The following is a 17,831-nucleotide window of genomic DNA, read 5'->3' on the forward strand; positions in this document are numbered from 1 at the left end:
CCCTGCCTCACATGGGTCTCACAGTCTGTGGTGAAGGAGAACAAATCTTTCATCCCCTTTTTATAGATTTTAAAACTGAGGCACAGAGATATTAAATGCCTTGTCCAAGGTCACTTAGCAGGCAAGTGGCAGAGACAGGCTCCCAGGTACTGGCTCTTTCCACTAGGCCAAGTACTTTCTTACACTGCAGTGCAAAACATTTGTAATTACCATAGGAGCCGGTTGTGGAGGCAGAAAATATCAGTAGGTTCAAAGAAGGCTTGTAGAAGTCCATGGCTGATGAAAGTTGAGGATGTGAGATGATCCACTTCTAAACATGAGGATGAATCAATCAGTCAGTTGTATTTTGGAGTGCTTACAGATCACTGTACTAAGCACTTGGGAGAATTCAGTACAGAAGAGTTAGCAGATGCATTGCCCACCCATAAAAAGCACACAATATGGATAGAGCATAGGTCAGGGAGTCAGAAGGACCTGGCTTCTAATTCTGGTACTGCCACTTGTCTGCTGTGTGACCTCGGGCAAGCCATCTCACTTCTCTGTGCTTCATTGACCTCATCTGTAAAACGGGTATTAAGACCATGAGCTCCATGTGGGATATTGATTTTGTCCAATCTGATTAGTTTGTATCTGCCTCAACGCGTAGTACAATAACTGTTTAACAAATACCATATGGAAAAAAAGACAACATCCTGTTGCCACTGCTGGGAACTAAAGAGTGGGCTGGATGGTTCAGTGGGTCTGACCCACTTTAGTTGTTTGTGGGTTTTTATGTAAACACATCCCAATCGCGAAGTCTGCTCAGTGGAAGGGAGAGAATTCTGGGGATGGAGTGAGTGCCTCCTATGGCCAGCTCATTTTTAGGAGGGGATGTCTCAAATCTAGAGATTTCAAGGGAGCCCTGAATGATTTCATATTAGGTCCTTCGAAAACGAGAGCTTCTTTGTGCAGGCCTGAGCTGCCCAGCTACGGCCCTGCTGATCTCCCAACCTCCTGTCTCTGCCTGGATTATCCTTCTAGAAATGCTCTGGTCATGTCACTGATGATGAATTCTTGAGACAAAAATCCTAGTCTTTAGTTTTTGTATAATTAAGAATCATATTTACCACTTACCTCCCTATTAAAATATTTAATTTTTATTTATATTGGCTACTAATTAAGTGGTCATGTTTTTTCTGTCTGTCTCCCCCGATTAGACTGTAAGCCCGTCAATGGGCAGGGATTGTCTCTATCTGTTGCCGAATTGTACATTTCAAGTGCTTAGTACAGTGCTCTGCACATAGTAAGTGCTCAATAAATACTATTGAATGAATGAATGTCACTCCCCTCCTCAAAAATCTCCAGTGGTTGCCTATCAACTTTCGCATGAAGCAAAACTCCTCACTATTGGCTTCAAAATTCTCCATCACCTTGCCCCCTCCTACCTCACCTCCCTTCTCTCCTTCTACAGCCCAGCCCGCACACTCCGCTCCTCTGCCGCAGCTCACCTCCTCACTGGACCTCGTCCTTGCCTGTCCCGCCGTCAACCCCTGGCCCACGTCCTACCTCTGTCCTGGAATGCCCTCCCTCCTCACAGCCGCCAAACTAGTTCTATTCCCCTCTTCAAAGCCCTCCTGAGAGCTCACCTTCTCCAGGAGGCCTTCCCAGACTGAGCTCCCCTTTTTCCTCTGCTCCTCCTCCCCTCCTCATCGCCCCTACTCCTTCCCTCTGCTCTACCCCCCCCCGCCCCACAGCACTTGTGAATATATGTACATATTTATTATATTTATTTTATTACTGATGTGTATAGATCTATAATTCTATTTATATTGAGGCCATTGATGCTTGTCAACTTGTTTTGTTGTCTCTTTCCCCCCTTCTAGACTGTGAACCCATTGTTGGGTAGGAATTGTCTCTAGTTATTGTCGAATTGTAATAATAATGTTGGTATTTGTTAAGCACGTACTATGTGCAGAGCACTGTTCTAAGCGCTGGGGTAGATACAGGGTAATCAGATTGTCCCACATGAGGCTCACAGTCTTAATCCCCATTTTACAGATGAGGGAACTGAGGCCCAGAGAAGTGAAGTGATTTGCCCACAGTCATACAACTGACAAGTGGCAGAGCCAAGATTCGAGCGCATGACTTCTGGCTCCCAAGCCCATGCTCTTTCCACTGAGCCACGCTGCTTCTCTACTACAAGTGCACTTGTACTTTCCAAGTGGTTAGTACAGTGGCCTGCACACAGTAAGTGCTCAATAAATATAAATGAATGAATGAGAAGCAGTGTGGCTCAGTGGAAAGAGCCCGGGCTTGGGGGTCAGAGGTCATGGGTTCGAATCCCGACTCTGCCACTTGTCAGCTGTGTGGCTGTGGGCAAGTCACCTCACTTCTTGGTGCCTCGGTTCCCTCTCTGTAAAATGGGGGTTAAAACTGTGAGCCCCACGTGGGACAACCTGATCACCTTGTATCCCCCAGCGCTTAGAACAGTGCTTAGCACATAGTAAGCGCTTAACAAATACCACTATTTTTTATTTTGAATGAATGAATGAATGGATGGATGGATGGATGGATGAATGAATGAACGTCCGCCCGCCGTTGTCCTCGTCGGGGGGGGGCGATGCCCTTCCCGCAGGCGCTCAGTAGGGGGCGCTGACGGCGCCCGACAAACTCGCCGCTCAGCGGATCCCCGCCCAGACGGGAGAACCAATCAGGAAAAAGTTCTGGAGCCGACGGGGCCGGTCTTCAGCGACAATTGACAGACAACGAAGGCCGAAACGGAGAGGGGAGGGCGGAAGGAGCTCGGCCAATCAAGACCAACGACACAAAGCAGCCCAGCGTGGAGAGCCAATAAGGAAGGTTGTTGCTTTCCCCGCCGGCCGCGCCTCAGCGCTGCCCTCTGGTGGATGTCGTCGCTGCTGCGGGGCCTGGCGGCCGAGGACTGGCCTTAGGGCCCGGCTTAGAGGCAGGCATGGCGGCCAGGCGGGGTGAGGGCTGGGCTGTTTTCCCCTTTTCGTTTTAACGCCGTCTCTCTCTTTTGTGCCCGAAGCCGCAAGTTCCGGCGCTGGATGGAGCCCCTCAAAGGGAAAGAGGAGGAGGAGAAAAAGGACAACTTCCTGTACTTTGCTTATGGCAGCAACCTCCTGAGAGAGAGGCTGCAGCTCGGAAACCCCTCGGCTACTTTTTACTGTGTGGCCCACCTGCAGGTCAGTGTGCAGGACCAGACTCACCCTCACGGCTCGTTTTAATCCTTAATACCTGCTCCTTTTTAATACTTTTGGTTAATCTTCATCTCCACCCACCCGACCATTGGGTTAAAAAAAAAATCTCAGGGTGTACAGCAGTCGAACCGTTCAAGAATAGCAGTAATTTTGGTTACATTTTGCCTTTGTGGCCCCAGATGTTTTCAGAGATTAGGCACTAGGTGTTTTAAATTGCACCTTTTTTTATCTTTAGGCACTAGGTGTTTTAAATTGCACCTGGATTGCACCTATTTTTTTTCCTTTAGGCTCTAGGTGTTTTAAATAATAATGTTGGTATTTGTTAAGCGCTTACTATGTGCAGAGCGCTGGGGTATTTACAGGGTAATCAGGTTGTCCCACGTGAGGCTCACAGTCTTAATCCCCATTTTACAGATGAGGGGACTGAGGCATAGAGAAGTTAAGTGACTTGCCCACAGTCACACAGCTGACAAGTAGCAGAGCTGGGATTCGAACCCATGATCTCTGACTCCCAAGCCCGGGCTCTTTCCACTGAGCCACGCTTTTTCCCTAAATTGCACCTGGATGGCAGATAGGACCACAGTTTTGTTTTAGTAGCTTAAAATTTTCCTTAGCCAAAAACCAATCAGGCCAATTCAGCGTGGCTTAATAATAATGGTATTTGTTAAGTGCTTACTATGTGCAAAGCACTGTTATAAGCGCTGGGGGGATACAAGGTGATCAGCTTGTCCCAAGTGGGGCTCACAGTCATAATACCCATTTTACAGATGAGGGAACTGAGGCACAGAGAAGCAAGTGACTTGCCCAAAGTCACACAGCTGACAAGTGGTGGAAGGGACATTAGAACCCATGACCTCTGACACCCAAGCCCAGGCTTTTTCCACTGGGCCACGCTGCTTCTCTATAGATTATAGATTCAGACAAAACTAACAGGTGGCTGCTTTTCTAGAATGTTTGGCAGGAAACCAGATAACTAAAGGTAACTGGCAAGCAGTTGACTTGATTATAGGTCATAGCCCAACCACAATTGTTTTTTGTCTGTCTCCCCCGTTCAGACTGTGAGCCCGTTGTTGGGCAGCGATTGTCTCTGTTGCCAAATTGTACATTCCAAGCGCTTAGTACAATGCTGTGCACACAGTAAGCTCTCAATAAATACGATTGAATGAATTTCTTAGTGGTAAAGATCAATTTGCCCTCAGGTCTTCAATAATGTTTGTTTTCACTATGTGTTTTGGATACAAGTCTGTTAGGGAAGTAGGGAATGTTCCTCTGACATGTAACTATTTGAATAGCATGTGCTGCAATGTTGGAAGAAAGTGATATGCACAAATATCCACTGTTGGTCAAGGCATGGATTTTGCAACACACGTTTTCCTTAAGGCAGAATTTTAGTCCTCCAGACTTTAAGCTCCCTATGGACAGGGAAGGTGTCTACCAACTCTGTTATATTTTACTCTCCCAATCAGTACAGTACTTTGTGCAACAAAAGTGTGCAATAAATACCATTATTTTAATCAAGAAAGTAACCCCATATTATTAAAAAACTGAGTGTGTATCCTAAACACTATGGCTTGGAGCCTGGTCACAGAACTAAAACTGTATTAGCCACCCTGAAAAACGCAAACAAGGGGTCATTGCTTTTCTCTCTCTTTTTTCTGTTGACAGTCAGCAAGGTTGACCATAACATGAAAAATCAATAGACGTGGCCCAATTCCAGTTCTAGTACTGATTTACTCATAGCCATTTAACATTTCGCGTACTCCACTTTCTCAAAGATAGGTGTTGAAGGTTGGATTCATAGTTATAACGCATTTTAGGCAACTCAAAAGGTGTTATGTTAGTACAAGAGGAGGGTGCCTGACAATTTAAAAATCACATTTTAAATGAGAATAGAATGTTATTGCAAGTACTGTGAAGGCATTCCTTTTTTTAAAACACTTTGATTTAAAAGAGAACCTAGCAATTAATTTCTAAACCAGATAAAATAAGATTAACAGATGTGCTTGGTTTTATATAATTATTAACTAAATGTGGGGCATGGTGGGGAAGAGAATGGAAAACACCCTTAGAATCATAGGGAGATCAGTTCATGATAGAGCCAAAACCAAAAATTCAGATCTTCTGACTCTACAGTGCACTTTCCACTGGGCTATGGGATAGTATGGCTATAAAAATGTCTATTATATTGAGCCCTTCTAAGTGCTTAGTACAGTGCTTTGCAGTGGCATAGTGAATAGAGCATGGGCTTAGGAGTCATAAAGTCATGGTTTCTAATCCTGGCTATGCCACTTGTCTGCTGTGTGGCCTTGGGCAGCCACTTCACCTCTCTGTGCCTGTTACCTCATCTGTAAAATGGGGATGAAGACTCTGAACCCTGTTGGGGATAAGGACTTGGTCTAGCCTGATTTGCTTGTATTCACCCCCAGAGCTTAGTACAGTGCCTGGCACATAGTAAGCCCTGAACAAATATAATAACTGTTACTATTATTACTAATAATAATATGATTGATACCAGTTCTGCCAAAAAGTGTGCCTTCAAATATTTTGGCTAGAATGTTGTTAGGAAATTAGGGAATATGTATTAGCCCGACCCAATTTGGATTCAATACATTTAGATGTCAGAAAAACCAGTTGATGTATTGGTTTGACTTTGGAACGTGTTATTAGAGAACTGGATGCTTTTACTGTTTATCGATCAATTCTTTTAAAAGGGTCCTTGCAGAACTGTTAGACTTCCATAGTACTTTCAGTCAAATTCTGTGTCCCATTCAAGGTTTGCTTCATTGTCATTTTGCCTTTGCCATGCCCCTCATCTCCCTCTGTTGTGTTTGGTCCCTTTAGGTAGGAATTATTCCACTTACTTTTGTAATCTCCCAAATGCTGAAAACAATGCTCTGCCTATTTTGTCTGTCTCCCACTCCAGTCTCCATATTTTTTGTCCCATATAGTGCTTCTTTACTAAGCCATCTCTCTCCTCCAAGAACCTCCTCAAATTTCACTTCTGGCCTTTAGAGAAGCCTTTTTATAATTGTATTGGTTTATTTTGCAGGGTTTTAAACTTGATTTCGGCAATCATCAAGGGAGAATAAGTACTTCTTGGCATGGAGGCATAGCTACCATTGCTGAGAGTCCTGGAGATGAAGTGTGGGGAGTAGTATGGAAAATGAGCACTAACAATTTATGTTCTCTGGATAAGTAAGTGGCATCTAATTATTATTTGATTAAAGCCAGTTCCTTGTAGCAAACAGGCCACACACAAAAGAGAGTTTGGGTGGGTGCAAGGATTTGTGGGTGGTTTGGGGGGTAGGGTGGACACGTTTGGAATAGGGAAGAATTTTGGGCCTAAGGAGGTTTAAAACTACTGTAGTTCATTTGTAAAAGCGATTGGTAAGTACACTGTATTTTTTTGTAAACATGATTTTCTTTTAAAGTTATGGTTGTCAAACTAAATACAGGCTATTTCCCTTCACTAAATTTTTAGTAAGGCTTGACCTTTAAATTCTAATTCTCTGCTGTGTATTCTTTACCAGTATTTGATACTGTTCACACAATGGCACTTATAAATTCCATTATTACTGTTAAAGCAACTAATTGAACATGAGCTCAAAATGTTACATTATTTTGTAGTAATATAGTTTTGTGTCTATAGTCTCACAAAGACCATGTGAGAAAAATGATAATGACCAATTTATTTAGATCCTTTAATCCTGATTCCCATTCATTTCTGGAAGAATAGCATTTAGGATGCAGTGCCTCTAACACAATGAAAGAGAGCACGACAGGGTAGTAGTAGGTGAGGGTTAATATTACTCCTTTTGCTAGTGTCCTAAGAAACCCAAAGCTATAAGTCTCTAGTTTTTTAGCTACAGTTTTATATGATCCAAATCTAATGGGGGAGGAGCTTCTAGGAGGCAGAAGGCCAGAGACACCCTCAGAGTCAAAAAGAGCCACAGAGATTGCAGTTAGAGATAAACTTGGAGAGGAGACTGAGAAAGGAGGTAGAAATGAAATAAGGAAGAAGGGGCTGGGGGGGAGAGAGGCAGGTGAGACTGAGAAACTTATAGGTCCATTGCTGGAGGTGGGGGAGGGGTTAATGAGGCCTCTCACAGCCCACCATTGACTTGGAATAGGAGCAAGGTACACTGTGGCATGAGTGACAATGAGATTGGGGCAGCTGTGGTCCCCAAAGCTGGAGTGAAATGCCCCCACTGCCAAAGTGGGGAAACAGTGTGGTCTAACCCCCCACTGCCAAAGTGGGGAAACAGTGTGGTCTAATAGAGCACAGGCCTAGGAGTCAAAGGACCTGGGTTCTAATTCTGGCTCTTATATGTGCTTGCTCTGTGACCTTGGGCAAGTCACTTCACTTTTCTGTGCCTCAGTTACCTCATCTGTAAAATGGGGATTGAGACTGTGAGCCCCATGTAGGAAAAAGACTGTGCCCGGCCTGATTATCCTTTATCTACACCAGCATTTAGTACAGTGCCTGGCACATCATAAGCATTTAACAAGTACCATTTAAAAAAAGGTGGGGGCAGAGATACAGGACTTACTGTTTCCCCTGGTAGTGGAAGCTTGGTCTGCTGTTACCAGAAGGATGTGAGATGGAAGGTGGGTGGCCATTTTTGCCAGCCCCAGCTTCTGCCTACTTTCAACCAGCAGAGTCAAAGAGCTCAACGAATGTAGTGTTATAGTGCATACCTTGAAATATCTGTGTATGCAGTGTTGTTCAATGTTAGGTAAATACAGATATATTATCTGTTTTGTTAAGGAGAAATGTATTCTCGGGAGTGCTCAATTATTTGATGCCCAAATTTTCCTGGTTAAAATGGTATATTTACTTTTATGAGATTGTAGGGTATATTGAAATAGCTGTATATATGTTTGACATTTGATAAATATAGATATATTCTGTTTTGATAAGGGGAAATGTATTCTCAGGAATGCTCAAAATGTTAATGTCCAAATTTTTCTGGTTAAAATGGCATATTTCCTTTTATGAGGTCCTCTTTACTTCATGCTCCAATTTACAGTAAGACATAAAATGCTCCTGTAGAGAGGGTATTGTGGTATCGTTAGATTATAACTTTTATTTTTACTCTATTCTGGTGACTCTGTACCGTGGCCTGCCAATATACCTTGCAGAAATTGGTGAAGTGCAAGTGTTGTGAACGTGTTGATTTACTAAGAAAAGTGCCTGTCAACTCTGTCAGAAGGCACAAAAAAAAATGTCATTACCCTTATTACAGGCAAGAAGGGGTTGGAAGTGGAATGTATGTTCCAATAGAAGTTAGTGTTCATACCCAAGAAGGAAAAGTTCTCACCTGTCGAAGTTACCAGATGAATGATTATGTTTCCGATGACATTTCGCCACAATATAAAAAAGTAAGCATCTTTGTTAAATTCTGTACACTAAATTTGGGATCTGAATGAAGAGGGCTAAAGATATCATTTAAAATAGAATGTGTTTTTTGTGTTGTAAAGGTGGAAGAAAATAATTGTCTTTTAAAATATAGAACATTTTCTACTATTTCCTAAAGTATCTTATTTCAACAGTAGTGCTTTTCAACTAAGAAGCAACATGGCCTAGTTGATAGAGCGTAGGCCCAGGAGTCAGATGTAGGTTCCAATCATGGCTCTGCCACTTGACTGCTGGGTGACCTTGGGCAAGTCACTTAACTTTTCTGTGTCTGTTACCTCATCTGTAAAATAGGGATTAAGACTGTGAGCCCTATGTGGGGATGATTATCTTATATCTACTCTAGCCCTTAGTACAGTGCCTAGCATGTTCATTTATTCATTCTGTCGTATTTACTGAGGACTTACTGTGTTCTGAGCACTGTACCAAGCGCTTGGAAAGTACAATACAGCAATAAAGAGACACAATCCCTGCCCACAATGGGCTTAGTAATCACTTAGCAAATACTATTTTAAAAAAAGGACATGAAGCCTTGTGCAGATGTGACCATTGACTACTGAGAAGGCTCCAGGTGTTTGGGACTGCCCTAACTTGAAGGGGAAAATGTAATTGAATAATGTCAATTTTTAACATACTTGTAACAGCTTACATACTTGTAACATACTTAACATACTTTAACATACTTGTAACTTCCCCCTCTTCCATCCACTTAGCAAAACAGAGCGAGGGAAATTTAGCCACTATTAGTTTATAAAGACAATAGAAGAGTATTTTGATATGTAATAGCAATCAGAGGTTACAGTGTTTTTTTTTAAATTTGGAAATGTTCTTTAAGTTTATAAATTCTAGAAGATCTATACTTTATGAGAAAAGCAAAGAAGTGTATTTTAGAGAAAGATATAGGGCAACATGCCGGGAGGAGGCGGACCTCCACCCCACAAACACAGTCCCTTCAGGGACATGGACTCGTAGAGATAGACATGTTTACCCACAGAAGTGTCATCGGCAGGAAACAGGCTGCAAAATTTCTGACTGAAATTTCTAGGCTAAGATCCTAATGGGACCAATCAGTCGATCATATTTGAGTGCTCACTGTGTGCAGAGCACTGTACTAAGCCCTTGGGAGACAGCAATATAGTAGACACGTTCCCTCCCCACAACAAGCTTACAGACTAGAAGAGTCTGCAAGGAACTGCAGCATTGCAGTGCGGTGCCTGCAAATTTCACTTTGTCCTTTGTTGCTGTTGCCATTGCACTCTGAGGTGGATTGCTCAGTACTGACTGACCAATTTTTCCACACCAACTCCAGATAAACAGTGGTGGCTTGGCACCCGCAACCGTCACTTGGCACTACTTCTGTTCCAGTTCACTCTGGGCCGAGGATATTTCTGTGGGTAAATGTGTCAGTCTAAATGACGGCATGGATATGTGTGGGGCTGAGAGTTTCGTGGCTTAGTAGTGGGCAGGTGGCTTGGAAAGGAAAAGTTACTGAGAGTTTCCATTTCCCTTTTGAGATTTGGCTTGTCCTGATCCTCGAGGAACCCCAAATGGGATAGGGGTGGTAATGGTGGCTAAGAGGAGGAAAGGGGAAGGCATTATATCACCCGGAAGGCAGGGCTGTGGCAGGGGCGTGAGGGGGCTACAGTGGATGAAAGCTTGGGATATCTACCACCGACCACCGGTCCCCCCCCCCCCCAACCGCCCAATGGCTTACCCATTGGTACCATCTTCAAACCAATCAGAATACTTTGAAACAGAAGTCCACACAGTGATAGATACACCCATAACTCTGCATACAAGTTTGAACTATAAGTATATTTAATTCTCTGTAAAAACACAAAGTGTATTTCTAGAGCTTATGCAAAGGTAGTTTGAAAGTTGGCACGTGGTATGTAATTTATTTTATGCTAAATGGAGGTAAAAATAATTGAAAAATGTATTTCTAGGTTATCTGCATGGGAGCGAAACAGAATGGCTTACCATCTGAATATCAAAAGAAGTTAGAAGCCATTGAAACCAACCACTACAAAGGAGCTGTGAAAATTCTTCAAGAAATAGAAGCGGTTATGCAGAAGAGAGAAAACTTTCTCAGAACATAATGTAAAATATTTGCCTCAATTAATTTTGACTTATATACTTTTCTGTTTATTATAAAGAAAAATGAACATGACTAACTTTGGGTCACCAGCATTTTACTTGGGCAGTATTACTTCATTTAAAATATTTACAAGTTTCCCAGTGACAGAGATTGCCAGCAAATTTCCTCTTGTTCCCCATTCTGGAAATTTAGGTCAGAGATTATGGCTAGTGAAAATCTAGAGTTGTTTTCCAACGGGGGTTGAAAAAAAAATCTTTTCTGGATATTTTTAAGAAACATTTTCTGATAGCAGGAGGTTGCCTTTTGAAGTTGGTAGTGGCTTCTTGAGCTTCCTCATCTTCAAGTGGTGAAGGAGGAGGCAGGGCAGCTACAGGAACTTCTGCCCAGAGGCACTGGGAACATGGAACCCGTTTTGGCCCCAGAGCAGTGTGATTTACTGGGTTTAGGCTGTTGACATCTCCAGGCTGGGAGCTATAGTACCCCCAGAGCTGTTGCCAAGCAACTCCAGCCCCGGGGCAGTCAATCTGTAGTATTCATTGAACACCTACTGTGAGCAACATACTAAGAAGTACTTGGAGGAGTGCAATAAAATGAGTAGACTTGATTCCTGCCCTCATAGAATTTACAATCTAGTGGGGGAAACCCACACTCAACTGTCAAGAAACTTAAACCCAAGCTAGAGTTGTTGAGGAGTCCCTACCATGCCCATCTACAAGCTGGCTAGAGAAAGTGGCAAGTTAAAGGGTGAGAGTCAATGCAATTACCCTCCTTTCATATGAGATTGAATGTACTGAGTCCTGTGATCCATCTCTGGATTTAAACCCATGCTGAAAAATACACGATGTCCCCTTATCAAGCACACTTCTGTCTCTCCTAGGCTATCTCCTCCATAAACAATTATGAACACATCTGAAATTTATTTATATTAATGTCTGCCTCCCTGTCTAGACTGTAAGCTTGTTGTGGGCAGGGAATGAGTCTTTTTATTGTTATACTCTCCCAAGGCTTAGTACGGTGCTCTGCACACAGTAATCACTTAATAAATAAAATTGGCTAACTGAAAGTAGATACCCATTTGCTTCCAGTACTATAAATCTCCAAGATACTTTTAAATGCCTGGTAGCAATGCTCAGAAATATTGCTTTGCTTTTTTTTTTTTTAATCCAACTCAAGGATATTGAGGAAGCCACAGAGACGATTTTATCTAAAAATACTAATCAAGCTGTCAAATGTGATTGCTGTGGTGGTGTTCCCAGGAAAATAAATACAGTCCTAATTTAATGTGTTTTATTTTCCAATCTAGTGCAAGGATACCTGAGATTTTGGTATTCAAATGAAAGTAAAAGGAAAGTAAGGGAAGGTGCTTCTCTGAACCCATGTACCCACTGGTGGCTTTTTGTGCAGATGATTCACTGATGACCTTTGTAAACCACAATCATACTCATTCAGTCCAATTTCAGGTTTTGCCGAAACCAGAAATCTTAAAGTAGAAGAAATTTAAATTGTGGATGGAGGAAAAAAATTGAACTGGCATTTGCAAATGGAGGAGAAATTCATATTTAGTAAGAAACTGGCAGCCGATCAAGTACTAGCATTTTGTATGAACTGCTACTTTTGATGGCAGCAAAAAGCAATAGCTTCCATAAAACAAAAACGTATTTGATCAGCTAAAATTACTCTATGATGTTCAAAATGGTGACATTGAATTTTAGTTTCATGTCTCAAAGGTCTGACCTATAAAAGAAGCTTAAGAGGTGAGCAGGAGTGAGGTTATTTTCTTAGGTGTTTGCCAAAATAGTACTGCTAAAGATTGATAAGTAGAAAACATGAAGTTTCTTGCTAACTTTTGCACCTCAAACACCACACTCTTAAATCATCTGCCAGATCTACCCTTTATTACCCCATTTGGTTATGGTTTTCTAATTTAGGCTTGCATTTTACACTTAATCCTAAAATAAAATGGAACTCAATATTAAGCTTTTGTCTAGCCCAAAGAATACCAATTAAAAAAGTATGAAATACGAATTTGCTGTCATTTAAGCTGGGAGACCTACTGGAAAGAGCATGGGCTTGTGAGTCAAAGGACCTGGATTCTAATCCCAGCTTCCCCTGCATGTCTGCTATGTTTCCATGGGCAAGTCACTTAACTTTTCTGGGCCTCAGTTACCTCACATGTAAAATGGGGATTAAAACTGTGAAGCTATTTGAGGCCTGTACTGTGTCCAACATTTTGTAGCTACCCCCGCACTTGGTAAAGTGCCTGGCACATAGTAAGTAATAATAATAATGTTGGTATTTGTTAAGCGCTTACTATGTGCAGAGCACTGTTCTAAGCACTGGGGTAGATACAGGATAATCAGGTTGCCCCACGTGAGGCTCACAGTTAATCCCCATTTTACAGGTGAGGGAACTGAGGCACAGAGAAGTTAAGTGGCTTGCCCACATCACACAGCTGACAAGTGGCAGAGCTGGGATTTGAACCCATGAACTCTGACTCCCAAGCCCAGACTCTTTCCATGGAGCCACGCTGCTTCTCCAATAAACAAGTAATAAACAAATATCCTTAAAGGATGATAAAAGTTCAAGGAAGTACAAATAGAGGTGTCTAGATGTTTAGAGAGTGCCTTAGTTTAACTAGCAGTAGTAAAGTATGCGAATTGTGTTTAGTCGACCCTGCCTCCATTTAGTCCTTTAGATAGAGATTTTGTTTGGTGTTGACATCTGATAATCGGTCACTTCATAGGGTGTCAAAAGTCCTTATTTCAATTTGTTGCAATATAATTTTATTATTACTGAAGTCAAGAGTTAGGGAATGCATTTGTCCAAGTGAATATGATATCCTCTTATTCGTCACGTCCTCAAAATGACCTCTTGCTTTCCTCCAACTTTTTAATTTCCCTTTTCAAATAATTTGTTTATGCAACTCCTTCTTGAGAAAGCCAGCAGTGCTTTACAAACAGCCCTGTAGTGATTGGTATTTTAATGTGGAATGCCCCGGGGGAAAAATGCCAGAGTAAAAAGTTATAAAGTATAATCGAAAGGATTGTAAAAATGGGTTTTAACTAGGGTCGCTAACAGTACTGACTCCCCAGACAGCCTCTACCTCACTGTCCAAGAGGCTGCTTCAGAGGAACGGTTGGGTTCAAGAGAGAAGTCAACGCTTTTCTTCCCTTCTCTTGTTAGTTTACCTTGACGGTGTTCAGCCATACAGTATAACCTCGTGGACCAAGAGCCGCTGCCTCCTCCGTTTCCAGGTCCAGATCCTGTATATATGTACATATTAATGATTCTATTTATTTTATTAATGATGTGTTTATATCTATAATTCTATTTATATTGATGCTATTGATACCTGTTTACTTGTTTTGTCTGTTTCCCCCCTTCTAGACTGTGAGCCCATTGTTGGGTAGAGATTGTCTCTGTTACCGAATTGTACTTTCCAAGCGCTTCGTACAGTGCTCTGCACAAAGTAAGCGCTCAAATACGATTGAATGAATAAATGAATGTCTTTGTGTTGCCGAATTGTGCTTTCCAAGAATATAGTACAGTGCTGAGTACACAGTAAGTGCTCAATAAATACAACTGAGTGAATCAATCTATAATTCTATTTAATGCTGTCGATGCCTTTTTACCTTGTTTTGCTTTGCTGTCTCCCTCCTAGGCTCTGAGCCCCTTGTTGGGCCGCGGCTCTCTCTATGTGTTGCTGAGTTATACTTTCCAAGGGTTTAGTAGAGCGCTGAGCACTCAGTAAGCGTTCAATAAATACAACTGAATGAAGAAATCTATAATTCTATTTACATTGATGCTATTGGTGCTTGTCTTCTTGTTCTGTTTTGTTGTCTGTCTCCCCCCTCCCTTTCTAAACTGCGAGCCCCTTGTTGGGCAGGGGCTGTCTCTGTGTTGCCACCTTATACTTTCCAAGGGTTTAGGAGAGCGCTGAGCACCCAGTAGGCGCTCAATACGACTGAATGAATAAATCTATCATTCTATGGATGCTATTGGTGCTTGTCTACTTGTTCTGTTTTGTTTTGTTGTCTCCTCCTATTCTAGAATGTGGGCCCGTTGTTGGGCAGGGGCTATGGATTGCCGCGTTGTACTTTCCAAGAGCGCTGAGCACACAGTAGGCGCTCAATAAATATGAATGAATGAATGAATGAATGAATGAATGAATGAATGAATGAATGAATGAATGAATGACCTGCCGCCCCCAGCCCTCTCCCCCTCGGCCGCTCGATGGTTGGTTTCCCGGCAGGCGAGAAGGGGCGGGGGCTGCTGCCCTGCTCTGCCCTGCGCTGCTCGGCCAGTTCCCGTTCCGGGGAGGGCCGGCGGCCGAAGCTCTGCACCAGCCCCTGCCCCTCCGGGGGCTTCCCTGGCCCCTCCCGGCCGCCGAAACTTCTGCCAACCTGCCGACAAGTAAGTCCACCCCGCAGGGGAGGAGAGGGACTGGGCAGCTGCACCAGGCCCCGCTCGGGGCAAGGTCGCATGGGCACGGGGAGGGCAAGCACGGGGTCAAACAGGGGCAGAGAACAAAGTTGCCTGCCCTCCCAGCTCCCCCACCCCGGGCAGCTCCTAGCTGAGAGGGGAGGGTCGCAGTGCTGCAGGGAGGGTCGCTCCTGCCAGCCTGTCCTTGTGCCAAGGCTGCACCGAGGCAGGGTGCCAAAGAGCCGGGAGGAGAAGGCCCCAGGGGGTTGGGAGCCCGGAGTCCAGCAACTAACTCACCCCAAGACCCGGCCACCTCCAGCTGTCCCTCCAAATTCTCGGCTCCACCCAGCATGGCCAAGGAGACTTTCCTTATGCTCCGCCGGGGCTGGGACCGACAAGGCCGGTCCTTGGACTTCGATTGTGTGGGGGCCGTGTGTGTGTGTACCCGGGCTCCTACAGTGCGGGGTCCTGCACACACCTGCTGCACAGCAGTGGGAGTTGATGATGAGGACGAGTCGAAGGAATGGGAGGTGAAATGGCCAGGGTCTGGCACGGGAGCCCGTGTCTTTGGATCAAAAGAGAGCTAGGCATTCAAATCGTTCGTGCGGCGATGTGGGAGGAATGAGGAATTTAATAGTAATAATAATAATGATGGCATTTGCAAAGCACTGTTCTAAGCGCTGGGGGGGGATACAAGGTAATCAGATTGTCCCATGTGGGGCTCACAGTCTTAATCCCCATTTTATAGATGAGGTAACAGGCATAGAAAAGTTAAGTGACTTACCCACAGTCACACAGCTGACTAGGGGCGGAGTTGGGATTAGAACCCATGACCTCTGACTCCCAAACCCGGGCTCTTTCCACTGAGCCACGCTCCATTGGATGCTGGGGTCCGCAATCTCTCAAATGGAACTTCAGCAGACACTTCCCGAAAAAGCTCTCAAGGTTTCTCTGCCTTCCACACCTGTTGAGCATTGTGAGTTTAAGCGTGAGCTAATTAGGCTTTCCGAATGGATCGTAATGGGTACCCTGCGGTCTTTCTTGCCCCGGTTTTATTGGTTAATCAATCAGTGGTATTTATTGAGTGATTTTTATGTGCAGAGTACAGTACTGAGACTTCAAAGAGGAATGTAGAGTTGGTAAACTAGGTCCCTGAGCTTATAATGGGGGACAAAGACACGTAAATAAATTACAGAGAGGAAAAGCAACAAAGTATAATGCTATGTAAATAAGTGGTTTGGATGGATGAGTAATAAAGTACATTGGTGGCACAGAAGGGATGGAGAATAGGGTGGGGAGATGTGAAGTTAGGGAAGGTTTCCTGGAGGAGATACGATTTTAGCAGGGCTTTGAAGATGGGGAAAGTGGTCTGTTTATATATATATGTATATAATAGGTATATTTTTGTGTATATATATATACATATATAATGTTTAAGCATTTATCATTTGCCAAGCATTGTCCTAAGCACTGGAGTAGATGCAAGGTTTTCAGGTTGAATACAGAGTCCATGTCCCACCCATATGGGGCTCAGAATCGTAATCCCTATTTTACAGATGAGGGAACTAAGGCACAGAGAAGATAAATGATATGCCCAAGGTCACATAGCAGACAAGTGGTAGAGCTGGGATTAGAACCCAGGGCTCCCAGGACCATACTGTATTCACTAGGCCATGAAGAAGTCCCTTGGTTATGTTTTCCAGTATACTTTTCTGGATTTATGGGGCAGATTAGCTCCCTGTATAGCATTTTAGAGATTTACTCTGCCTTGGAAGTCTGAGCTCTTATTAAAGACACCACTCTGGAAGGGACAAAATGGCTTGAATAGTATATTCTCTTGCATACCACAGGATAGAAAGAGGAAGGGGAGCAGGATTTAGAGCCCCCAAAAGCCAGCATTGTTACTGTTAAAGAGGAGAAAGAAGGGGCAGTTAGAAGTAGAACCCCTGGTATCCTTTGGATTTATATTTAAATCTAGAACAGTTTGAGATTTCTATAAAAAGTTTAGGACACTTGATTCCAGTCTCTCCCCTGGCCGATTGCCTTCTTGGCTCCTCCTTTCCCTTCTTTCCCCTTATTTGATAATCACCATTTCCTGCTCTCTCGTCTCTTCCCTCTACCCCTCTTTCCTGCATGTTCCATCACCTTACTCTCTCCCCTCCTTCCCCTGCTGAACTGGGCCTTTACCTGCCCCCAGTGTTTTAGAAATGGACTCTTAAGATAGAAATACTGGCAATTCATTGTGAAGTGTGTGGGCTAAAGGGGACATGGGCACTGGTGGGGATAGACTTCAAAGAGCTAATAAGCCACAAAGCCACAATTTGGGATCTCTTTGGCCCAGATTGGAAACTCACAGGACTTGTCAGAGACCTGGGATGAGGGAATCTGGGAGTTTAGCTCAAAAAGTGATGGGTGATATTGCCCCACATTGCCCCATGGATTGACATCTATGCTCTTGGATGCACAGGCAAATCAAAAGCTTCTTGCTGTCATACTTTTCACTGACACAGTGTGAATAGTTTGAAGAGGAACTGGAGGCCTTCTGTGTAAACTCTAGGCTTCTCTCTCACCCAGTATTCTGGTAGGAGGGAGGGCTTTTGTTTCAGTTGGCTACTGCCTGTGGCAGAAGCTTCATCTCCACTGGTGTTTTTTTCACTTCTTTCTAAAAGCTTGACACTCGACTCGAGAAGAAAGC

General features: G+C 43.5%; 2 protein-coding genes across 12 annotated transcripts in view; both read left to right on the forward strand.

The window, feature by feature from the left end:
* The first annotated feature begins 2,727 nt into the window (after window positions 1-2,727).
* GGCT (gamma-glutamylcyclotransferase) lies at window positions 2,728-11,995 on the forward strand. Of its 2 annotated transcripts, XM_029071137.2 has the most exons (5): window positions 2,728-2,944; window positions 3,029-3,185; window positions 6,250-6,395; window positions 8,447-8,582; window positions 10,563-11,995. In XM_029071137.2, exons 2-5 carry the CDS (start codon window positions 3,048-3,050, stop codon window positions 10,713-10,715), a joined length of 573 nt encoding a protein of 190 aa, XP_028926970.1. In that variant the 5' UTR covers window positions 2,728-2,944; window positions 3,029-3,047; the 3' UTR covers window positions 10,716-11,995. The 2 variants fall into 2 exon arrangements, with proteins under 2 accessions (XP_028926970.1, XP_039768849.1); XM_039912915.1 differs by having other exon boundaries at window positions 2,934-3,185.
* Window positions 11,996-15,037: 3,042 nt separating this feature from the next.
* NOD1 (nucleotide binding oligomerization domain containing 1) overlaps window positions 15,038-17,831 on the forward strand; it is a 44,699-nt gene continuing 41,905 nt past the window's right edge. For all 10 annotated transcript variants that reach the window (XR_003761461.1, XR_003761460.1, XR_003761463.1 and 7 more), the window contains exon 1: window positions 15,038-15,127. The gene's annotated coding sequence lies outside the window, so the exon portion shown is untranslated. The remainder of the gene's footprint in view (window positions 15,128-17,831) is intronic.

This window comes from Ornithorhynchus anatinus, chromosome 8, assembly GCF_004115215.2.
Source record: "Ornithorhynchus anatinus isolate Pmale09 chromosome 8, mOrnAna1.pri.v4, whole genome shotgun sequence".
NCBI classification, from domain to species: domain Eukaryota; kingdom Metazoa; phylum Chordata; class Mammalia; order Monotremata; family Ornithorhynchidae; genus Ornithorhynchus; species Ornithorhynchus anatinus.

Coding starts and splice junctions, on each gene's coding strand:
- GGCT (XM_029071137.2), top strand. CDS start 3,048: ATGGAGCCCCTCAAAGGGAAAGAGGAGGAGGAGAAAAAGGACAACTTC. Junction 3,186..6,249: donor ACTGTGTGGCCCACCTGCAG/GTCAGTGTGCAG, acceptor TTTATTTTGCAG/GGTTTTAAACTTGATTTCGG. Junction 6,396..8,446: donor AATTTATGTTCTCTGGATAA/GTAAGTGGCATC, acceptor CCCTTATTACAG/GCAAGAAGGGGTTGGAAGTG.